At 36.5% G+C, this 23986-nt stretch overlaps 2 protein-coding genes across 3 annotated transcripts in view; both read right to left on the reverse strand.

Annotated features, from left to right (window-relative positions):
- LOC127629943 (TNF receptor-associated factor 4-like) overlaps positions 1-1665 on the reverse strand; it is a 42226-nt gene extending 40561 nt beyond the window's left edge. Inside the window, exon 1 of the mRNA XM_052107265.1 lies at positions 1197-1665. Coding sequence (XP_051963225.1) covers positions 1197-1339 — 143 coding nt within the window. The 5' untranslated portion in view covers positions 1340-1665. The remainder of the gene's footprint in view (positions 1-1196) is intronic.
- Positions 1666-2165: 500 nt separating this feature from the next.
- LOC127629986 (serine/threonine-protein kinase Nek8) overlaps positions 2166-23986 on the reverse strand; it is a 35863-nt gene continuing 14042 nt past the window's right edge. Inside the window, exons 1-15 of one of the 2 annotated variants that reach the window (XM_052107340.1) lie at positions 20215-20282; positions 17958-18163; positions 17068-17300; positions 16852-16983; positions 16359-16567; positions 16000-16079; positions 15619-15806; positions 15252-15399; positions 14224-14300; positions 11108-11225; positions 10821-10971; positions 9160-9323; positions 6971-7123; positions 5928-6086; positions 2166-4029 (exon numbers count right to left, since the gene is read on the reverse strand). In XM_052107340.1, coding sequence (XP_051963300.1) covers positions 4001-4029; positions 5928-6086; positions 6971-7123; positions 9160-9323; positions 10821-10971; positions 11108-11225; positions 14224-14300; positions 15252-15399; positions 15619-15806; positions 16000-16079; positions 16359-16567; positions 16852-16983; positions 17068-17300; positions 17958-18163; positions 20215-20261 — 2094 coding nt within the window. In that variant the 5' untranslated portion in view covers positions 20262-20282 and the 3' untranslated portion in view covers positions 2166-4000. Of the gene's footprint in view, positions 4030-5927; positions 6087-6970; positions 7124-9159; positions 9324-10820; positions 10972-11107; positions 11226-14223; positions 14301-15251; positions 15400-15618; positions 15807-15999; positions 16080-16358; positions 16568-16851; positions 16984-17067; positions 17301-17957; positions 18164-20214; positions 20283-23986 lie in introns of those variants that run through there. The other variant, XM_052107341.1, reaches the window with a different exon arrangement.

Consider the following 23986-nt stretch of genomic DNA (forward strand, 5'->3'; position numbering starts at 1 on the left):
ACCAAGAAAAACTGTGTCCAGGTGTACCTAGGAGAATTGCTGCTTTTTTGAATGCAAAGATGGTCAAACCAAATTTAGAAGAAATCCTCACTATGCAACATTTTTCACAAGTGCCTAAAAGTTTTATATAGTAATACATTTTTTAAATCAAATGTTGTATATTTGAACATTAGTTAATGAACTGTGAACAAAGATTAATAAACGATGTAAACAAATATCATTAATTGTTAGTTAATGATACCAAATGTATTAACTAATGTTAATGAGTGGAACCTTATTGTAAAGTGTTTTCAATAAATAACATGTTCAGTAAATTCCCAGCATTTACGCTGGCATAATTTGATGCTTTTCATACTGGAAGGTGAAGTTGTATTATCTTGCACATTTTTACAGAACATACATATAATAAAAAAAGTTTCTGAAGTGACTGCAGCACAAAATAGTGCTAAATGAAAGCTCTCCCATACTTTTGGCACACTGGCCCTGATTCCAATTATGGAATCCCTTCCTAATCCCACCTGTGAGATAGGGACCCTGTGCAGTGCATTGGGTCTATAATGACAGACAGGACCAGAGCTGAGGGCTCTGCTGCCTTAACAAACACACACACACACGCGCGCGCGCGTCTGGAAAGGTTCTCCTACAAGACACAGGGGGTTTAATTCCCTTTAGTTTAGACAACATCTTCACTGTCTGCTCCAGTCATGATGACACAACAAAACCTATGTTTTGATATAGTAAAGCAGGAACTTCTGTCATAGTGTTAAAGTGTTGCTTCTGATACCCGGATTTAAACTGTTTGCCTTAAAACACAACTGACACCATTGCTTTTATCTATAGGGTGGTTAGTGCAGCATTTACCACCAATTACATCTGCGTTAACCTCCCAACACTACAACATCTAACTTCATTTACATTATATTTGCATACACATCATTCGCTGTCTCCTATTGGCAGCCAGATGAAACGAGGGCCTACGGGCAGCTATAAAAACGTCAACTGTCTGTCATGTTGTGAAACTATGACTTAGGACTTGGTTTATTATCTTTCTTACACACGTTGATGTTTAAAGAAAACATCCCCACTGCTGTAAAAGGAAAGAAGAATGTGGTCATGTCTATACTATACATTATTTTACTGTTGTTTTCACGCGTCATTCCTCACGCGCAAATGTGTTGTCAAAGATGAATTCTTACCTGAGAAATTCTTGCAGACAGGTGTCGCAGAATCGGTGTCCACATGTGGAAACTTGGACGGGTTCCCTCATCGCTTTGCTACACAGAGGACACTGAAAGCGTCTCTTGGGTTTCTCGAGGAACTTGTAGTCATAGCCCGGCATTGCTTTTGTGTTATAATAAGCGCCGAGGGAAACTGGCGTCTGTGTTCCTCTGCAATGACGCTTGGTAAGGCGCTGTCGACAGAAGACGGGCTCGGTCTGAAAATTGATATTCACTTGCCAACGATTCACAAGCTCTCTAGGTATTGTTCCTTCTCAGCTTCCTCTTTCGAGCAACAAGGCTCAGTCCAGCATCAGGATGACAGCCTAAAGCCACGGTCTGTGTGTGAAGAGCCTGTCGATGTAGCGCTCGTGCTCTTTGATGAACGCAATGATGCACGTTTACAACGCGTCTCTCTGCCCGTCTTGACAACACTGGCAGCCTAAAGACAAAGCCCGAATCCAATCTGTTTAGGTATATGAAGCCCCACCCACATTTCTATGAGGGAGGAGCCATTTTTAAATCTCTCACTCTCGGCCCCTAATCAGCATGGAGGCTTATTTACAGTATATACAGTAATACTGTCTGTGTTATTATAATGAAAACCTAAACTAAATACAATTAAAATAAACATTGTTTCAAATTAATTTGTTTTAGATTTTAATACTAGAGTGAATATATGCAAAGTGGGCCACTTTTGGAAATTTTCCTTTTCTTGACACTTTTCATTATGATCCAAACACACATAACGTAACATACCTTTGAAGAAAGCTTAGGATGTCTTCTACTTTAGTTAAAAGCAAAAATGAAAAAATGCTTACTACTGGGACGTAGAACCTTTGAAGACCCTCTTTTTACCAAATCCCAGATTACTTTAAGTGGTAAAGTGGGACAGAAGAAAAAAATATTCTCTAGAAAATATTTACAAGGTATTTGGAATTCATTTTTATACTTTCTTATGCACTTTTACATCATAAATCATAATGTAACATTTACAAGTATTACACCTCAAAATGTTTTGTCATTTTCTTTACCATTGCTTTTCCCACTCAATTTAAAACCTCAAAAAGTTAAAAAGTTAGTTTACCCAAAAAATGAATATCCTACATCATTTACTGACCCTCATGCCATTCCAAATGTGTATGACTTTCTCTCTTCTGGTGAAAACAAAGATATTAGAAGACAATCTCAGTTCTGTGGGTACATACAACACAAGTCAACATGGTCCAAATCTTTGAAGCTCCAAAAAACACAAAGAACACAACATTTACATAGACATTTTAGATGATACCAGTAAATTATTCTGCTTTGGCAGCCATAAAAATACTAAAACTAAAATAAAAACGAACTAAACTGAAACTGAAAAAACGAAACTCATTTGGAATGACAAATTGAATATTTAATAGAAATACAAATTAAATAAAAAATCCCAAACTGTAATAACACTGTTGTGAATAGCCTATTAGACTGGAATTGTATAAAAGTTACATTCCTATAAATTATAATAACAATGCAGCTGCATATGTAGATTAATTGTGGATTTTCGGTTTGTGTTTTCTTGCTGTTTTAATAATTAAATATGTAAATAGTGCACAAAGAAGAAAAACTTTACAACAGACTATGGACATTATTTAGATTAGCATCATATGTATTATATATTAATATTATTGATTATTTTTGACGGGATGTACAGTTGATGGCAAGGTATTTCCCAAAAAAAATTGCAGAAAAAAAAAAAACTAATGAAAATATGGTTGTGAAAATTTGATGCGATATTGCACCTTTCTACAGCTGGTGCATGCCATTGAAGAGACTGTAAGTCAGACTCATTTTCATTCCCGTGAAAAATTACAGTTGGTGCTGCTAAATATTATTATTTATTCTTTAATCTCGAGTTCGGTGCATACAAAGACGTTAACTGGATTATTGGAAACAAAAGGTTAGGAAAAGTTTTTTGTTAGGGAAATAACTCCCTCTATCGGCGAGCAACACAAGAGACGCGTGCAGGCGCAGACGTTACTTCAGAGCAAACAACAACAAAAACAATTTAGCCTAATTAGTGTAATTTAATAGTTCGTTTTTATAAAGCATAAGGAACTTTCACCGTTCTTAAATATGGTGTGCACAGCAAAGTCACTAGACAATGACATCATCACGTATTGCCCATGAATTACATCATAGCCTGATGGACCCAAGAGCTTTGTGTGAATCATGCATGTTGATTGCATTCATCTGAGATTAAAACACGACTTATATATCATTTATTTCATTCTGGATAATGATGATAATGATAATAATAACATGCTTTAAATTGTTTAAGTGATATCTTTAATGTTCCAGTATTCAAGTATTTTTTTTTAAAGATTTAATGTTTGTCCACATAAATGCACAAAAAGCTGTTATAATATTAATGTGACTGTGCATTTGTGTGCATGCCCAGAGAAGTGATGTAATCTAATGAAAACCCTCCAGTTTTCATTAGATCACATCACTAAATACTCCAATTTCATTTACAAAGCTATATAAAGATCTTATTTTTTAACCAAATTTAGTCTATATTTGTCTTTACACAAAAGAGTACAACAGAGCACACTCTGAAAGATATTGCTCACTTGAATTTATGTACATTCGGTACAGCCAAAAATGTCTTTATGAATCAAAGAATGCAGCTCTGATCACGTTCATATACAAACATTTGCAAATTCTCAAATAGCCCACATCAGGATACATTCACACTTGATGCTTCTTCTCTTGAGTTTGTTGAGTAACTTGGAGCAGCGATATCACTTTGGAAGAGGCTCATCAAAAAATGCTGAGAAAAGGAGAGAAATGATCCATTAGAATATTAGATTGCTATTGTGCAGTCCTGGCAATCTACCTAAAGGAATATTCCAGGTTCAATACAAGTTAAGCTCAATCGACAGAATTTGTGGCATACTGTAATGTTTATTATCACAAAAATAATGCTGACTCGTCCATCCTTTTCTTTAAAAAAAAAGAAGCAAAAATCGGGGGCCTGGGTATCTCAGCGAGTATTGACGCTGACTACAACCCCTGGAGTCATGAGTTTGAATCCTTGGTGTGCTGAGTGACTTCAGCCAAGTCTCCTAAGCAACCTAATTGGCCCGGTTGCTAGGGAGGGTAGAGTCACATAGGGTAACCCCCTCGTGGTCACAATTAGTGTTTCTTGCTCTCAATGATTGATTGATTAATTTATTGTCATTGCTTTTACAATGAAATGTCCAGTAGCATCATCTCCAAACAGCTCACACAAAGTGCCTACACCTATAGAAAAGTGCACAAAATAATAACATTAAACATATATTTGCATACTGGGACATTACACAATGTGGCAGGACTTGCAACAAAATGAGTATCTCATCCTAGATCAGTCCTAGTATGTATGTTATGGGTGGGGTCAATCTATACCAGTACAGGTGGAGGTGCTCCCCCCAATAACAGACCTACCGGAGTTTAGGGAATTTACAGCCTGTGGAAAAAGGCTGTTTTCAGTCTATTTGTCCTTGTTGCCACTGTTCTGAACTGCCTTCCTGATGGCAACAGCTCAAACAGTTGTGTCCCGGATGAATTGGATGGGGTGCGTGGTAAGTTGTGCGTGGATCACGGAGAGTAGCATGAGCCTCCATATGCTGTGAGTCTCTGCGGTGTCAAGCACAGCGTGCCACATGATAAGATGCACAGATTGACTGTCTCAGAAGCGGATGCAACTGAGACTTGACCTCCGCCACCTGGATTGAGGTGAATATCCATGCCACCACGAGATCCTATTAAGTAGTGGGAATTGGGCATTCCAAATTGGGGATTCAAAAAGGATTTAAAAAAAATCGAGGTAACAGTGAGGCACTTACAATGGAAGTGGATGGGGCAGATTTCTGGAGGGTTTAAAGGCAGAAATATGAATCTTAATATTTTATGAAGGCATTTATTCTTCTGTTAAAACTGTTAATATTATTTGAGCTGTAAAGTTGTTTAAATCATAATTTTTTTGTCGTTTTAGGGGTTTTAGTATTTATTACAGAAAAGGTTAGTAAGCAACTTTTTCAAAAATCATGTTAACACGCATATTGTTTACGTCTTTTGGCTACACTTTTGAAATATGAGTATTTTAATGTTTACCAATACACTTCCATTGTAAATGCCCCACTATAACACAGATCTTTGCTTTTTTTTTTAAAAAAAGAGAAGAAAATGATGGACAAGTTGGAATTCATTTGTGGTAACCACAAATATTCTTTTAAGCCTAATGACTTTTGCCTCATGTGTGATGTCATACAACAGAATACACCTACTATAAAACTAGTCTGTGCTCAACCAATCCTCTGCTGAGGAATCTAAGCAAAGTGTGACAAAAATGCAAACACATCAAAGATAGGCAGCCCCAATTTGGAAAAATGTTTACACAACTTTTTTTTCCCATACAATGAAAGTTAAAGGTGACTGAGGCTGTCAGTCTCTAACATTCTGCCAAACATCTCCTATTGTGTTCAACGAAAGTAAGTAATTCTGGTTTGGAACAACATGTGAGTGAGTAAAGAATGACTGGTGAGCTATCTCTCTAAATGCTAAAAAGAGAACAATGACAGAAAAATTTGAATCAACAATGGACAATTTAGATTTAAATAAACTACTAAAAATGTCTACAATAAAGATCTGTTGATATTTGTAAAAGTAGTTATAGCTGCACATTACGTTTCACAGCCAACAGTGTGTTTCCATGGCAACAGGCCACCGATGTGACAGTGAACGGGTGGCTCTCGTCGAGTTGCACTGCTTTTGGTATCCCAGAGTCCTCTTCTTTCCTTCCAAGTCGACCGCGTGCCCCTTTACCCCAGGTGTACACCTCCCCCTCTACAAAATGAAGGAACAGTCAATAAACTTACAAGTCTGAGAACCATATACATTGAACGAGACTGAATTACATCTTTGTCTTTCTCTGCATGTCAGGTCCAGTGAGAATCATGAATGAACAAAGACAACATGAAACAATAAAGGTCTTCAGAGTCTTCTAAGCCTGTAGGACACAGTCGGGGTTACACGCTGACCTTTACTCACATGTCACATTAATTAACCTACCTGCCCCCTATAACACATTCTGTGACTGAATATATTACTGCCGTGACAGCAGCCTTGTCTATGATACAATATCCAAAGCAAGTATTGCATGCCCTAATTCTATTGATTTGTAGTTTTTTTAAACACACACACACACACACACATGTATGTGTGTATAAAACTTAATCTGGACTGGATTACCATTATTTTGAACTGTTTTAGTTCAGTGCTTCTTAACTACGTTTTAGTTCAGTTTTGCTTCACAACAAAGATTTTAGTGACCCAATGCAGTACCAAAAATGATATATCATACAAAAGAAACAGAAATGTCCTTCACAAACATGAAATACAATGAACTGCCTTGGCCCAAAAATTTGCAGAAGTTTTAACATGACATAGGCTGAAAATTTACTTGACAATTTTTAAATGCATAAACAGAAGAAGAATAGCAAAAGTGAGATTTACCAAGTAAACGCACTGAACATACACGGGCTAAATATTGTATTGGTATTGAAACAAGGATTGCCAAATGACTGATACATTTACAAAAAAATACAGAAGAGACTGATTGGACCCACAGATTGTAACATCATTAATAAAATATACAAGAGTTAATCATTTATGCACTGCCTTGCATCAGGAATAGGTCAACATCTTCGGTGTGTATACATCTTAGTTACCTGCTCCAATTGCCAGCGTGAACGCATCCCCACATGCGGCCATGGTGATCCCCTGCAGTCCTGGGACTTGATAGGGCACTCGACTGGTTCTGCGGGAACTGCATCCCAGCTGCCCATGCTGGTTACTGCCAAAGGTGAAACACTGACCTTTCTCTGCATATATGGTACATATTTATGGTCTGTTAGTCGGTATGTTCCAAAGCAATGAGACTAAATCAAAACTGAACCATACTGGGGTTAATCTCCGAAAAACATTTCAACTCAAAATCTAAAAATATTTTACATAAAGAAAATTAAACTGATTTTAAGACCATTACGACCATTTAAAAGACCATTTCTTTTTTTCTTTTGCATTGAGACATTGTTTTCATGACAAATTATAATTACCATAATATATCTGGGCGGTGCGTTTAAACGTCATTAAAATCTCATTACTGTATTACAGAAAACAGAAGCCAGTACAACAAATATTACCATTATGTACTTGGGTGTTTCTTCAACTTTTTATTTCTAGGATTTCTGAAAACATTTTTCACACTCTCACAATTTTTTTTATATGTACATACATCACAGGATATTTCTTTCTTTTATTATTTTTTTTAAGAATGTCATGTGCCACAGTGTAATTTCCAGCACAGCTTGAATTCTCCTGTGGTGGAAATGACATTGATGGAAATTACATTTTTCAAATAAAACGGCTGACTTATTTGTCTTTCCAAGGCTAATTTCATAGCTAACATTTTATGTATCCTAAATTTACACAAGTAAATCGTATTTTCAAAATGTGTGTATCATTTGGCAAAATTATAGCTTGATTGCAAATTATGGCCAATAAAAATCACAGTAATACTTAAAAAAAATCAATGTTTGGTGTGATGGAAGTGAGGAAACAACTGTGAACCAGATGCAATTTTTGACAAATTTATAGAAATAATTTTCACAAAATAAAGGCCCCGATATACTTCCGGAAAAGTTTTTCTTCATTCTTCAATCAGGGGTAAAAGGAAGTTCTAAACAGCCAAGCAACGGTATACTGTTCCCGAACACTCAGATACCCGCCACGCTGCTGGGGAAGGCATTTAGAGGAACATTTAAATATGAGGATGAAGTTGTTTAGCAGCCGGTTAGAAGTTTTCCTAAAAGTTCGCCCAGGTGAGCTGTTCCGAATGCAAAAACAACTTTTATTTGGCACGATTTTCTTCTAAATTACATCATACCCATTCATTCTTCGGTTTCGTATGACATATATCTGGGCCTAAATATGTAATTATTTGTATTTTTATCATGTATGTTCATAGTTTAAAATTAAATGTCTGGGAAAAGGCTAAACAAACATGGGTAATGTTTCCAAATGTGCATTAGGGTAGTTTCCCATACACAGCAGTCTAAACCAAACCCAGTTCAATATGATTCTCTATAAGTCTTTAAAAAATTTAAATATTGCACAGGGACAGAATGACATGAAAAATTATATTTTAAATGTTAAAATATTTCCAAATACTTAAAACATGTCTTTCCTTTTTGATCAACTTTTGGAACCGGTTCATTTGGAATGCTCAGATAATACAAGACAGAAAAATGAGACAATGCAGTCGTGGTCATGTTATTTATATATTCACTTAAAATTCCTTTATTTGAACAGTAAAATGTGATTGGAATTTAAAGTTCGCAATAATCGCAATCAAATCATTAGATTAAGTAATAGCGAGCAGGCGATTGTGTAATACAGGTTTGTATGGCAAGCCCCAAGGTACTTAAGTCATAACGAAAGGCAATGTGGTCTTGGCCTTCACATCACACAAATCAACCAAATCACAAAAGGACCTACAAACCCACAAAATGTTTTTGAGACCTTTTAGAGGGACATTTGGGTTGTTCTATCGCTCTGAGACCATTTGGAGTGCTCAAATGAACTAGGTGTGAAAGCCCTTAACGTGGCCTTCATTTTCTTGTGTTACAGTAATGAGAATCAGATGTGGTGTGCGGGATGCTTTCTATCTTTATCTGCAAAAAAGCTTAATGGTCTTTTAAAATACACTACATTTTCAAGCTAAATCTGATTTCTTATTTCTTTCTTTTATTTTGGGGTGATATATGACCTAGACGTGTTCTTGACAGGTTTCGTGCCATTCCCTCATTGACCTCTAATGTAAATAGTGTTATAAGACAACCAGCATCAACATTCTAACCTGTGACTGCAACAGAGTGTGCTGTTCCGATGTCTATATAAACAATCTTCTCAACATTGAGAGGAGCTGACTGGACGGGCTGGAACATGTGGGTCTCCTCCACCTGACAGTGGGACAGGGGTTCCTCTGTGCCAGAGACCTTGTCCAAGCCCAGTTTATTAAATCTGCATATAAAGTAGTTACTTTATTTACTTGTGTGAGAATCATATTACTTCATTTATAGCAAACCAGCAGAAGTGTTTGTTTGGGTTATTAAAAAATAAAAAAGAGAGTGAATAAATCAGATTGAAATTTTTAGTCATAGTGTTACATAAGAGTGAAAGAATAACGGATGCAATAGAATATGTAGCATTCAGAGTACAATAGTGTGGCTAACTGGGTGTGAATCAGTTATGTAAAATCTGGATAGCATAGTGTTAGACCATTTCCTGTGATGAAAGCTCTTATAAGAGACTTTTTAAATGCTAAAGAATGAATTTACTCAGAATGGAGCCAAAAACACAAAAAATCCAGTGAACGACAGAAACACCTTGTTGATGAGAGAGGTCAACAAAGATTGGCCAGATTGGTTTGAGCTGACAGAAAGGCTGCGTGCGGTAACTCAGATAACCACTCTGTACAATCGTAGTGAGCAGAATATCAAAACAACAAACCTTGAGGTGGATGGGCTACAACAACAGAAGACCACATCAGGCAATTTATTAGGACCATAGTGTTCCTAATAAAGTGCTCAGTGAGTGTTTTTACAGCATCATATAATTTAAACCTGTAAGTAGGAATAGAATAGGAGATTTTGTCCTGAAAATTGGTCCAATACAACAGGAGTGAATCTCAGTTTAAAGTTTAAAAAGGACACAAAAGTATCATGAAAGTAGTCAATGTAACTCCTGTGTCATATTCCAAGTCTTCTGAAGGCATAAAATAGGTTTTGGTAAATCTTGACGTTTTGTGCACGTTCATGAGCTTATTCACAGTGGTACACATGGTTAAGTGACTTTGTATAAGAAAGATGGCCTGTAATAATAATTAAAACATCTCCTTTTGTGTTCTGCATAAAACAGAATGTCATGTGGGTTTGGAACGACATAAGGGTGAGTAAATTATTGAAGAATTCTCCTTTTGGGTAAACTATTCCTTTAAAGAAGAAAAGCTATATACAGCTCACCAGAGCTCTAGCTATGATTAATCATTTTGTGTGCTTATAATTTGACAAGTTCACACAATGAAACTATTGATACATTTTCCCTCATTCTCTGTAAAAGCACAAGAATGATAAAATATCTAGAAAAAGCTTTATTCATTTAAAATACATCCCTACAATTTAATGCATTTAATCACTGAAATTTGTGAAACATTGGTTGAGGGACCAAAGACAAAATTATGTTAATAGGATGAAACAGGGATGTTTGCAAACGTCCCAAGAACATGGTTTTCAGAATGTTTTGCCCGGACAAAAAGGTGGCCTGTGGTGAATGTCCAAAATGGCCTGGGAATGTCAAACATTACAAAATTAACCGAATGCAGACCTAAGTGGCCGTTGGCGGACCCCCATTTGCTGGGAAGGCAAGATTAGACCCTAGTCCAAAAATATTAAATGCTTTATTGAAAGTGCATTTCATAATGAACTGTGAAAAGACATTAAAGAATGCTATTTCAAGTACCTGTTGTTCCCACAGGCCAGAATCTGGTGCTGTATGCTTGTGATCATGGAGCAGTCCACCCCACACAGCACTCGCTGGGCTTCAAAATCATCCGGCAAACTCACCTGCTGTGGGGAATTATGGCTGTCTTGAGTGCTTAAACCTAGCCGACCTGTCAGACAAAGAGAGAGAGAGGAGAATGGTGGAGCACAAATGCCAGGTTTGCCTGGAAGCACTGCTGTCTACAAGAAAACAAATTAAACCAAAGAAACACAGCATTCAAGAGACAAGTGACGGTGCTCATTTACCACTGTCTCCTCTCCCCCAGGAGAAGACCTCTCGCTCATTGGTGACTGCCAGTACATGAGATGCTCCACAAGACACTTGCACTAACTCATAACCCAGGAGAGCCTCCACTATCTTGGGCTGAATACAAAGACAGGGACATGAGAAAGCACACAAATACAACTAGATGTTTATACTTTTGAAAGAAAAATTGAGTGGTGCTTGCTTATGAAGAAATCCTCACCATGCAATGCTAGGTTTTTTCTAATTGGATGTCAGAGAGTTGCTATGAGGTTGCTAATGTGTTCTGTGTGGTTTTATTGTGCTGATAAGTGGTTGCAAGGTTGTTTGAGATGGTTGTTATGGTGTTGCTTGGTGGCCCAAGTCAAAAGAGCCCACCCTCAAGTCTCTGTGATATTTTGATCTTTAGATAAGGCTTGAGTTCTTCTTTCAGTGTCAAATTCATGGTATTATATCACCTGTTTTAGTATGTGCAATCCTGGTGAAAATAATAAGTCTTATTGTTAAGAAAAGCACTAGCTTTTCCTCAACAAGCCACACAATGTGATGTATGAAATTTGCATTATTGAGGACATGGGTGTTTCTTCAACTTCAGGCACTTTAAACACAGTGTTTATTCTTCTTTTTAAGAAAGTAAAGTTGTGTTAAAAAAATGTCACATTCTCACTAATTTCACAATCACTAATGTCCAACAGTGTACACATGCATTACATGGAGATTTGTCTTTTTTTTCTGAAAGTCATGTAAATTCCCATCACATTCCCAGTACATCTCAAATTCTGTGTTGCGTTTAATTTAATTCTGTGGTGGAAATTAAGATGGAAATTCTTTTTTTTTACGTTTTTTAAATAAAAATGTCCAACTCTTTTGTCTTGCTAAGGCTAATTTCAGAGCTAACGTTGAATCATGTATCGGAAATAAATAAATAAACTTAATTAAATATGATTTTCATACTTTTTGCATAATTTGTTAAAATTACAGCTTGATTGGAAATTACCAATAAAAATACTCTGTTAAGTGATGTTTACCTTGAATTAAAAAATGTCTTATTTTGTGGACTTGGTTAAAAAGAACATTAACTTTTGAGAGAAAATAAAAAAAGGATTAGGGGCAAAATTGTAGTGGTGGAAATTATGCAAAAATGTATAGATATCCCTTTTTTATTATTATTATAATTTATAAAAAAAAAATTACAAAAAAATACTGAAATAGTTTATGTTTAATTCACTCTTCATTTATCATAGTTTATCATTTTAAACATGTAATAATTTGTACTTTTATACTGGATGTCATGTTCACTGTTGTCTTCTGTTTTTGTGCTTTTATGTTGAAGTTTAGTTTAGTTCCTGTTTCCTGTTTGGTTTTTGTAGTCCTTTTGTAGTTTCTTTTTATGATTGGTGTTCCCCTAATTGTTTCTCCTTCCCTGATTGTTTCCCCCAGATGTCCCTCATTCCCTTGTTTGTTCCTTTCTGTATTTAAACCCTGGTTCTTTGTTCAGTCATTGTCGATCGTTGATGCTTGTTGGTAGATGTTTGAATGTTCATGTTCCCTCTTTTCTGATGTTTGTTGATGCCCGGATCCCGTTGTCTTGCCTGCCCTGCCTGCCTGTCTTGTTGTATTCATCCAGTTTCCGTGTTCCTTCGATGTTCCCCTGTTTTAGTTTTGTCTTACCCATCGTGGTTATTTCCTTTGTTGCTGTCTGTTTACCCTCACCGTTGTTGAATAAAAACCGCACATAGGTCCAACCCCTTGTCTGCCTCCTCCTGCATTCATAACACTGGATTTCTATAGTATGGGTCTGGGACAAGGCTAAAACAGTCAAATCTATGCATAAAATATATTTGAAAAGTACAATAAATAAATTATCAAGGTCTGGTAAAAAGTTTCCAATTTAGTTTTAATGAGGCTTTCATATAATAGATAGAAAAAATGAGTTGGTTTAAATAATAATCAGCCCCTGGGTCATGAAAGTGCCCAAAATTGAAGAAAGACCCACAAACGGTCGATTTTGTGTGCAAGAGTTACATTCTCAACGTTTCAGGAAGGAGCATTATTGCAGGCATTATTGTGACCTACAATAATGGTGGAGAAACAGTTTGAAGAGAGTTTTGCTTAGCAAGTATAGTATAGAATCAAGGTAATATACTATAGTATTTGGTATTTAATATTAACTGTAGTAATAGTATTTATACTATACTATAGTATTTTTACCTTAAAGGGATAGTTCACCCAAAAATGAAAATTCTCCTCATTTCCTCACCCTCATGCCGCCCTAGATGTGCATGACAATCTGTCTTCTGCAGAAGACAACCAAAGATTTTTTGAATAATATTTCAACTCTGTAGGTCCGTAAGTGAATGGTGACCAGAACTTTCAAGCCCCAAAAATCATAAGAAGGCAGCATAAAAGTATTCCATATAACTTTGGTGGTTAAAGCTCTGTCTTCAGAAGTGATATAATAGGGGTGAGAAACAGATCAATATTTAAGTCCTTTTTTACTATAGATCTCCACTTTCACATTTACTTTCACATTGTGAAAGTGGAGATTTACAGTAAAAATTGATTGAAATTTTGATCTGTTTCTCACTCAAAGTGATTGCATCGCTTCAGAAGACTTTCAGCTTCTGGAGTTGATTACTTTCATCCTGCCTTTATGTAATTTTTGGAGCTTGAAAGGTCTGGCCACCATTCACTTGCATTGTATGGACCTACAGAAATGAGATATTCAATTAAAAATCTTAATTTGTGTTCTGCAGAAGAAAGAAAGCAAAACAAATCTGGGATGGCATGAAACTGAGTAAACGATGAGAGGTGAATTATCCTCTTAATGATAACCAGTTTAACAATGCAGTTTTGAAGATAACTCTATGTCCCCCTTAAGTACTGAGGCTTTTTACAGCCACAGTAATGCAAGAACGCACGTTAGCATGTTCAACAGGGTCGCACGTTGGCCAAGCGCTTGCGTCTGCATTCGTGTACATGCGTAAAGTATGTTTCTGGCTTCGTGTTATGGGTTTGTTCAAATGGCTAATCCTGAGTATGTATAGTAACAATGCCTTCACAAGCATCACTAAACCGCTTTGAAAAACTATAGATCAATCTATATTGGACAATTTACCTGTGTCACATCATTGAAATTGCCATGTCCTAGGCAACCATTGCTTCCGCTTCCAAACGTCATGATTATACCCCTATCTGCAAAAGGAAAGCAAATCGAGTGGATTATAGATGCAGCTGCTGATGAATATAGGCAACGATCATACAAACTGAAATAGAACAGTTTTAATCCAAAACAAAGGATTAAACAACAATCGTTTCACCATCAAGTGTTGTACAAAAAAGCAATTGAGCTGGAAGTGAGTCCCTTAAATCCTTTGTATCTGCTAGTGACACAGGACTAATGATTCTCCTGCAGAGACACAAAGTAACAGCATATCCTTTTCTTTAGAGCAGACAAATGCATACTGCTGTGCTACAATGCCTGGGGACAAGAGATTAGCTGTTGCAGTGGGAACAAATGGGTCTTAAAGAGGTCTGTAAGAAGGAGGGTAAAAAGTGTGATTACATACTTCTTACATCCATCCTAAACTACAACTACAACATTTAAATCACACCATGCTTAGTTGTGTAGCCAGACTTTCACACTTGGTTCGATTGCTTGGACCGAACCATGAGTTTGTATCCTCCCTCCTCCCCCAGCCCCCGCTGGTCACAGCTCACATCATATTTTTTTAATCTGAAGCACGGTCCGATTACATCATCAATGCGAGTACAAGCGGCAGCTGTTTACCACTTTATCTAGGTAACAACTCGAGAAGACATTACTGTGTTATGTGAAGTATTAAAGTTTTACTCTTTGGATTTACCACGAAAATCCCAGGTGCGCAACAAAAGTGCTAGTGTGAAAGCACCCTTAAGTTCATTTTGTTTCATGTGCTCTCTATAGGTGTGTAAACCTGAAATCAATGATACTGCAATGATAGAACCAGGCGAGAGCTGCAGGGTGATATGCTGCTGCAAAACCTGACATTGAAGGTTCACTATTATGTTATAGTAATGTTATTGTTTACATATCAGTTTTAACTTGAAATGAGCTATATATGCTCTGTCCGTATAGAAAATTCTGGAATGCAAAAGACCAGTAACCTGTCAAGCAGGTGGTAAAGAGGTCACCACATGAGACAGATTTTATCGTGACACCAGACTGTCCCTCAAGGAAGCGTGAGATGAACTGGGGCTGCATCTGCTCAACAGAACCAGGCAACGTGGGCTCACCAGATCCAACCGAAGGGGCCTGTCATTGAATCAAACCATATATCAGTACCACCCCGTACAAGTACAAACTCTGAGATCCAGCTTTGTATAGAAAAACATGTTCTGTTCTATTATTTGTTCTCATTTCATCATATTGAGCCAGTAAAAGGAGCCACACAGGTGCCTTTGGAGAGAATGCAGTTGGCTGCACTGAATATGATTCATACTGAATTCAGATGATGGGAAAACGTCAACACACCTCCCAAGTTATGAGCCTCCCAGATTTGGTGACACCCATCCTCTGGGTGCGGCCCAGGGACACCTGGATAACCGCTGTGTTTAACATGGGTAGACGCAGAGGAGTGGAAAAACCACTGCCCCAGGTGTAAACAGAAGATAAAGGCAATGGGTGCATCATCTTTGTTGAAGTTAGACTGGACAGCCCACCTAGTGAAGTGGAGGGAATGAGAAAAAATTGCAAATGGAAAAAGAAAAGCCTTGTACACACTAGACAATGGTTCACCTTTATCTCTGAATAAAAACAATTGTTAAAAACTATAATCAAATGTCTATAGTAAAACAAATTCAATTATGCACTACAACATAATAATAAGAGATCATAAAAAGAATAACATCACACCCCTGTTTCTGGTACTGGTTACCCGTCCACCAGGTCTCCCATGAGGGCCTGTCTGTAAATTAGATAGTGGCTTTTCAATTCTGCAAAGAGAATAAAACTAAATAAGCAAGAAGAGCATATTGTAAACAGGCAGGCAGGCAGACAGACAGACAGACAGACAGACAGACAGACCAGATAGATAGATAGATAGATAGATAGATAGATAGATAGATAGATAGATAGATAGATAGATAGATAGATAGATAGATAGATAGATAGATAGATAGAGATACATACGGACGGATGAACAGACTGGGGAAGGAGAAAGAGTTTTAACATCAAAAACAAATGCACACTGCACCTTTAATAATAAATCCTACCTGCGCATTTTGACGTTGCCTATGTCAGTGTAGAGATTGAGCAGTGGTCTGATGCAGATGGGATGGGCCATTATCTCATTGAGTTGGGGTCGTTTGGACGGATCCAGATTCAGCATGTTAAGAATTAGCTGCCTCAACTCTGGGCTGTAACGATCTGAGATGGGGGCAAAGGTGCCACTCATTATCTTCAGCACCAAGGCTGGCAGGTTCTGAGAAAAGAAGAAAAACATTAGCATTGTGCAAAATTGAATTTCACCATGCTATGCATACAGTGTGCTTTGTTGTATACTGCATATTTTAGCAAATGTAGTACGTCATCTTAGCATTCCATGCATACAGAAGATTTGCATAATACATACAATAAACAAACAACATGGTGCAGAAATATGAGTAGTATAAAAGTATACTATTCCAAACTTATCACATATAATATTAGCCTTTTGTTGATTTTAAATCAATACACAAGGTCAAATATCTAAAAAAGGTATCTTACTGCAGCTTCAAAAGCTCTCTTGAGACTAGCAAGCTCGTAAAGTACACAGCCTAGGGCCCAAATATCGCTCTTCTGGTTGTATGGCTTTCCTTCACACAGTTCTGGGGAGATATAACATGGTGTCCCCACAACCTGTCGGAAAAAGGAGATTTTGAATTGTACCTAAATCATGTGCTGTGAAATTCAAATTCTTGAACAGTATTACATGGCACTTACGGTGTAAGCTTTGCTCTTGCTGACAAGAATTTTTGAGATTCCAAAGTCACCTATTTTTACTATCATCTGGTGCTTGTCAAGGAGAATGTTCTGGGTTTTGAGGTCCCGATGTAAGATGAGTTTATTGTGAACATGATAAAGGGCCAGTAAGATCTGTACGAAGAAGTGTAATATGGTATCCTCATCTAATAGAGAGTTGCAGCGTTTTTGTATGTAATCTGCCAGGGTTCCACCTACAATAATCACAAAGAAACCATAGATCACAAATCTGTTAATCCTTTTGCTTTGATCTACATAATGTTGTCAAAAAACATGTCAAAATTCTGAGTTCTAGCCACAAAAGTAAAGGGGTAAATCTCACTGAATCCTATCAAGAAAATAGGTAAAGGATAATGTACAGTCATTGCAAAATAAACCAAGAAAGACAGATCACAGCCCGATGTGATGCAAAACCCTATAAAAATTAAGCCTATTTTGGGAACATTAGGATTTTTTGCATTGTGAAATTATTTTCATGAATATTAAGCACATTTCCCCCAAGTCTCATTAGAGTAATGTGTCCAGATGTTTTACCATTGAGTTTGTTATTCTCGTTATTTTCAGAGAGTGGATTGTCTTTAGATACTCATTAATGTAATGCAATAATGAAAATAAGCCTGGATGGACAGCATTAATTAAAGGTGGCACCAAAAAAAGCTACCAATGATGTATTAAAAAATATATCATTATTTTATATATAATATACAGTATAAACCATATCTAATTACAGTAATGAGAATTACTATAATGAAAAATAATTTTAATTTTGGACTTAGACCCACAGTTCTTCGTAAGATTCACCCAAAGTTATTTTGCCCCTAGTGATAGACAAAAAGTGAGAAAATACGTGCCTGGTGCATATTCCATTGCAATCATGAGTGCCTTGTCCTCTAGGAAGTTTTCATAATACTCAATTATGTTGGGGTGGTTCAGTAACTTGAGGACTTGGCATTCATTCTGAGCTGCAAGACGTTCATCACGCGTCATCTGCTCTACTGGGATTTCCTTCAAGATCACCAGCGCACCATCAGTGCGTCTCCGACAAAGATGCACTATCCTGCAACAGATAAAGAAACGAGGTCTGTACAGGTCTATGTGTGGATATTTTCTTTTATGTGAATTACGGGTGTGTTCCATTCTGGAGGGAAGATCACTATGCCCTAATCCCTTCAGAGGGTTAATCCAGCAGAGTGAGATATTCGAAAGTGAGATATTTGTATGCCATCATACAAAGGTTGACGCTAATGAACATCACCTAATCAGAAATATTTACACATGATTTTGCATCACCAACTGCTTTCAGAAACTGAAAATAAGTTATTTAAATATTTATGACTTTATGAAGAATGTAAGCTTTGTGTTTAAAAATTTGCGTTTTATTTATTGTAATAAAAAAGAAACCAATAAACAAATGTACAGTGCACTTATTAAATAAATGAAATGGCCCTTTGTATTATTATTTAATTTAAACTCCTTTAGAATATCTGATCCAGCAAATTTACATTAAAATAACACAAGCATTAACCAGATCCAAACAAAAAGCCAGGGAATTAAAATAATTAAATATATATATTATAATAATTAAAAGCTTTTATGGACTATGTAGTTGAAGGGATGTCACATGTTTTTGTTTATAGAAACAGATTGCAGTTACAGCTGGTTTAATTCACACTAAATTACCCCAGTTGCTAGGGATGGTAGAGTTACATGGGGTAACCTCCTCGTGGTCGCTATAATGTGTGGTCCTTGCTCTCGGTGGGGTGTGTGGTGAGTTGTGCATGGATTCTGCAGAGAATAATGTGAAGCCTCCACACACGCAAGGTCTCCGCGGTAACACGCTCAACAAGCCACGTGATAAGATGTGCAGATTGACGGTCTCAGACGAGGAGGCAACTGAGATTCGTCCTCCACCACCCGGATTGAGGCGTGTCATTACGCCACCACAAGGGCTTAGAGTACATTGGGAATTAGGCATTCCAAATAGGGGAGAAAAAAATTTTATATAATATCCACTGTCCTTTGATTTCATCCGTTGGTTTTAAAGGTGCACTCAGTATTTATTATGTATTTTTTATGCATATCAACTTCAACACTGACACCTAGGGGCTTGGATGCATCATTCAAAAGCAATAATGTTCAGTTACACATGCTATTGTAGAAATAAACTATTCACAGTCAGCCAAGATTAATTGAATCAATGAGTAAAAGTGTCCAATAACAGTGCGGTTACTGAGATTAAGTGAATCGTATTTGGCTGGTCATGTGATTCTAACATGGCAGCCCCCATGAGGGGACCCTCAATCGCTTTAATAAGGTTACTGATATGACTAGAGTCTTCATGTCTTGAGAGTTCTCATGATTCTATACATATGTTTCCAAATTGCTTCTACATGAATGCAACTTTTTTTAATGAGAAAAAAAATACTGAGTGCACCTTTAAAAGCTTTTATTTTAAACAGTAGTTTTTACCTTGAAATACTTAAGTACAATTAATCTGTAAACTGTATTAGTATTATTTACTTTCACTCAAGTATTAGTTAGATATTTTGACTTTTAATCAAGTAAAACTTGACATAATACCCACACTTTAACTAAGTATAATAGCTCAGTTGTAACACACTTGCTTGCTACTGGACATCAGAATTCTTTAGGAATGGTTCCAAATTATGATAGAAACTATGATAGGAATACTGTAAACATTAATGTTTTTATAATTTTTTTCACCAGGGAATTTAAATACAGTAGGACCCGCTATTGCTCAGCAATTCTTCTCCCTCAAAAAGGGAAAGTACCAAAATCTTCTTTCAAACGTCTAATGTAGTTTGAAAAGTGAGATAACGGCTCAGTTCCACTGTAACAACACTGAATGGAATGCGGAAACGCGAAACAGAACGCTGCTCTTCATGTTCTGCTAGCTCGCGCTGTGATTCTGAGCGGAGCGCTGTGGATTAAACTTCTTTACCACAGTCTCTCAAGTAAACTGCGAAACTTTTGCTGAGTTCATTGGGCACCTAAAAAAAAGACATGTTGCAAACAAAAAGGTTCACATCTAACAAACATTTACCCCCCAAAACTAATGAACAATAAAGCGCTCGTGGTGTTATTTACCCGAAAGCTCCTCTGCCGACCACTTTAATCTTCTCGTACTTCTCCATCTTTTCTGGCTTCTTAAATGACTCCTGTTGCTAGACAACACTTCCTGTACCCCTACAGAGCTCACGAGCGGACAAAATGCACCAAAGGGTCAGAGGAACTGACTTTTGACTAATTGTTAAAAGAGTAAATGCTAATTAAGCTAAAGAGTCAATAAACAGCCTACTGGATCTAAAAAAAAAAAAAAGGGGGTGCATGCATTTTACAGAAACAGTTAGCCTCTTTATAGCTGACATATTGGAAAAATTTAAGTTTCTCTTTTATGTTTAGTTGGCACTCATTAATTGAGGGCGAATGGACAATTCTGAAGAAGATCATAATTATACTCTCTCCGCAGTTTTTGCACAATTAAGAAGACATTTTGTTGTGCTTCTTATTTAATAATATGAACATAATATACTAACTTTCTGGAAGTATAAAAGCCTGCTTTTCACTTTAAAATGAAGTGTTAAACATCATAGTTAACTACAAATGGCCACAGGTCTTAAAGTTCACCAAGAGTGACCCTTCCAGGAGCAATGACAAATACAAATGTAGAGACTAATACAAACACAAAATTGATCACATGACAGGTCAGAAATGTGTAAAAATTATCAGTAGTGGTATTTAATGGCTGAAGAATTACAAAGGAGGTCAAATGAAGATCTGATAAAGAGTACCAACATTGTGAGTTTCGACAGTGCCCTTATGCCACATATTTTTGTTTTATTTAATTGCAAAGACTTCCAGTGAGAGTGAACACAACACATTCCTGACCACTGACTGTCACTCTCTGAGACTTTACAGTGTATACATGAAAGTTCAAACTGAGACCTGAATGTGGTTGACAGAAACCAAATATGCAACCAAACTGGTTCTGGAAAAATACCATATTCAAAGCAGAGTTTCAAAGTAGTGAGGTCAGAAGTAATATTGGCTACTAATCTCTCTAGAAAACTTTTCTTCAGATTATATAGTACATAATTATGTATATTTGTCATACAATTAAGCCTAGTCTTCCACTGAAGAGCACAAATGGCCTGAATGATTGTATAGTGGAGGGCTAGAAAGAACAGTTTTTTTTGCTGAACCCAAACAAAGATTTTTAGAAGAATATTTCAGCTCTGTAGGTCCGTAAAATGCAAGTGAACAGTGACCAGAACTTTGAAGGCAGCATAAACAGAATCCATATGACTCCAGTGGTTAAGGCCATACCTTCAGAAGCATTATGAAAGGTGTGAGTGAGAAAAAGATCAATATTTATATCCTTTTTTACTATAAATTCTCCACTTTGTGCTAATTGCATTGCTTGAACCTACAGAGCTAAAATATTTTTCTAAAATCTTCGTTTGTGTTCTGCAGAAGAAAGAGTTCACCATTTTTGGGCAAACTATACCTTTAATTTTGTGTTAATCCAAATATTGTTGATAAATCGTTCAACAGCTAAATATAAGTCATATTCATTAAATTACATTATGAATCTGAATACATTTAGGGTGCGTGCTCATGTCATACCCTAACAGATTTATTCAAAAACATTGCAGTAAATAAACAGAAATTTTCAGGCAAAGAAACTGATTTTTAACAGAAACATTTGATTACATCAGCATTTCAAGTGGCTTGATAGATGAAAAGTTCACAAAAATTACCTTTTCAGAAGTGTATTTTTGCAGTGTGTGAGCTTATATTTCCTATGAGCTCAAAGAGAAACACAGAGGTTACTGAGTAGATATATGCCAAATAGATTTTGCAACAACTGAGACTTAAGTTTTCTGTGTGGCATATTCAGAATAATATCAATGATTCCATGCCAGTGCACATTTCTACTTTATGATGTTGTTCTTTATGAAATTGATGTGTGTCTTATGAGGGCAAATGAATGGCATTTTCTCAAGTTCACTTTAACTTTCAAAGCACTGATTATTCATCATTATCCTTCATTCAGCTCAACCAAACCTTGAGAAGTGTTAAAAGACCGGGGTTTCGAACACCTACACAGCTCCATGCATTATGAAGATAAAGAATGGCATGATAGTGAATAGTGATACTGCAGGAGCTAATCTCACGAAGAACACAATAAGAAGAAAATAAACTACTTTATTAATGCTCACAGTGATATCTCTTTGTAACCGTAGCAACAATTATAAACTTCAGGTGCTATACACACAAAAGAGTACAATATGCTCATATAAAGCATTTAGAATAAATAGAACATAATTCAATTAAATAGAATAAAAATAACAATACAAATTTACAATGAAAGGATGCTCAATTTAAAAGTGGCCATTATGTAAAACAGAGTGCCATAGTGCCGTTTATAGCACTTTTCAGGTCTCTCTCTAACTGTTCATATCATTGTCAATATGTGGGAATGTTGCACTTATTAGATCTTGAAGAACCCTTGTTGGGATACATTTTCCTCTGTGTCTGTGCTGTCCTCTAGTGGCTGATGTGGATTAAATGAAACCGACACTTTTACCCTTAACCAATCACAAAATGGACATGTAAACATGTATTCATTAAACATAAAAGTATATCTATAAAATAAATGTTAAATAATGTACAGTACCATGAAAACTTACTCAGGTAAAGTTTCATCCCATGCTTTCAGCAGCACTTCCCAAAGATGTAATATGATTTGTAGGGCACTTTTCCAACCAAGCTTTTCTAACAACAGCTCAACACCTCCAAGCTTTGATTTATTCATCCATAACACATTTCTAATCATTTGCCACTCAATTTTCCTCAACTCAAGTTCTTTTGCACCTTCTACCATTTTCTGCTTTTTTGCCAGTTTTAGATGTGGCTTTTGTTTTTATAAAGTCTGCCTAAAGTGTCAAAATCCCAGAGTCTTCTCTTCAATGTTATAGGTGAAACTGGTGTTTGGTATGTACTGTCATTAAAAGTGCCAGTTTAGGAGTCTGTTTCTCAAAGTAGAGAGTCAGATGTACTTGTTTTCTTGTTGTTGTGCATCTGGACTGTACACTTCATTCAAACAAAAATCAAAAGCCACAAATATATGTTAGATACAATACAATCTAAGATCTTAAAAGAGGTATTCCCTGTAATCTCAGAACCTCTTCTTTATATTATTTACTCCTTGCTGTCCTTAGGACACGACCCAAGAAACTTTAAAATGACAGTTATCAAACCGCATATTATCCTGGCGAATTGGCTAATTATAGACCAATTTCAAATCTCCCATTTATGATGAAAATAAAAGGAAGTGTCCTCCCAACTATGTGCATTTCTGCAGAGAAATGGTATATATGAACAATTTCAGTCAGGATTTAGGCCCCATCACAGTACAGAGACTGCACTTATCAGAGTTGCAAATCACTTGCTCATATATGATCGCAACTACATTTCTCTTCTAGTTCTTTTACATCTTAGTGCTTGCTGCCTTCGACACAACAGATCACAACATTCTCTTGAATGGGCTGGAGAATTATGTTGGCATTTGTGGACTTGCATTAGCATAGTTCAGGACCTATTTATCAGACTGCTTCCACTTTGTATGTGTAAATGAGGAATTGTCAAATTAAGTTGTCAATTTAAGTATGGAGTGCCACAGGGATCAGTTTTAGGGCCTCTGCTTTCCTCCTTATGTGCTTCCCCTGGGAGATATTATCAGGAATTGTGGAATAGGTTTCCACTGTTATGCCGACGATACCCAACTTTATATTTCCCTTAAACCTGACTAAATTTCACAGTTCTCTGAATTAGCAGAGTGTATCCATGAAATCAA

The sequence above is a fragment of the Xyrauchen texanus genome, chromosome 36 (assembly GCF_025860055.1).
Source record: "Xyrauchen texanus isolate HMW12.3.18 chromosome 36, RBS_HiC_50CHRs, whole genome shotgun sequence".
In the NCBI taxonomy this organism is placed as follows: domain Eukaryota; kingdom Metazoa; phylum Chordata; class Actinopteri; order Cypriniformes; family Catostomidae; genus Xyrauchen; species Xyrauchen texanus.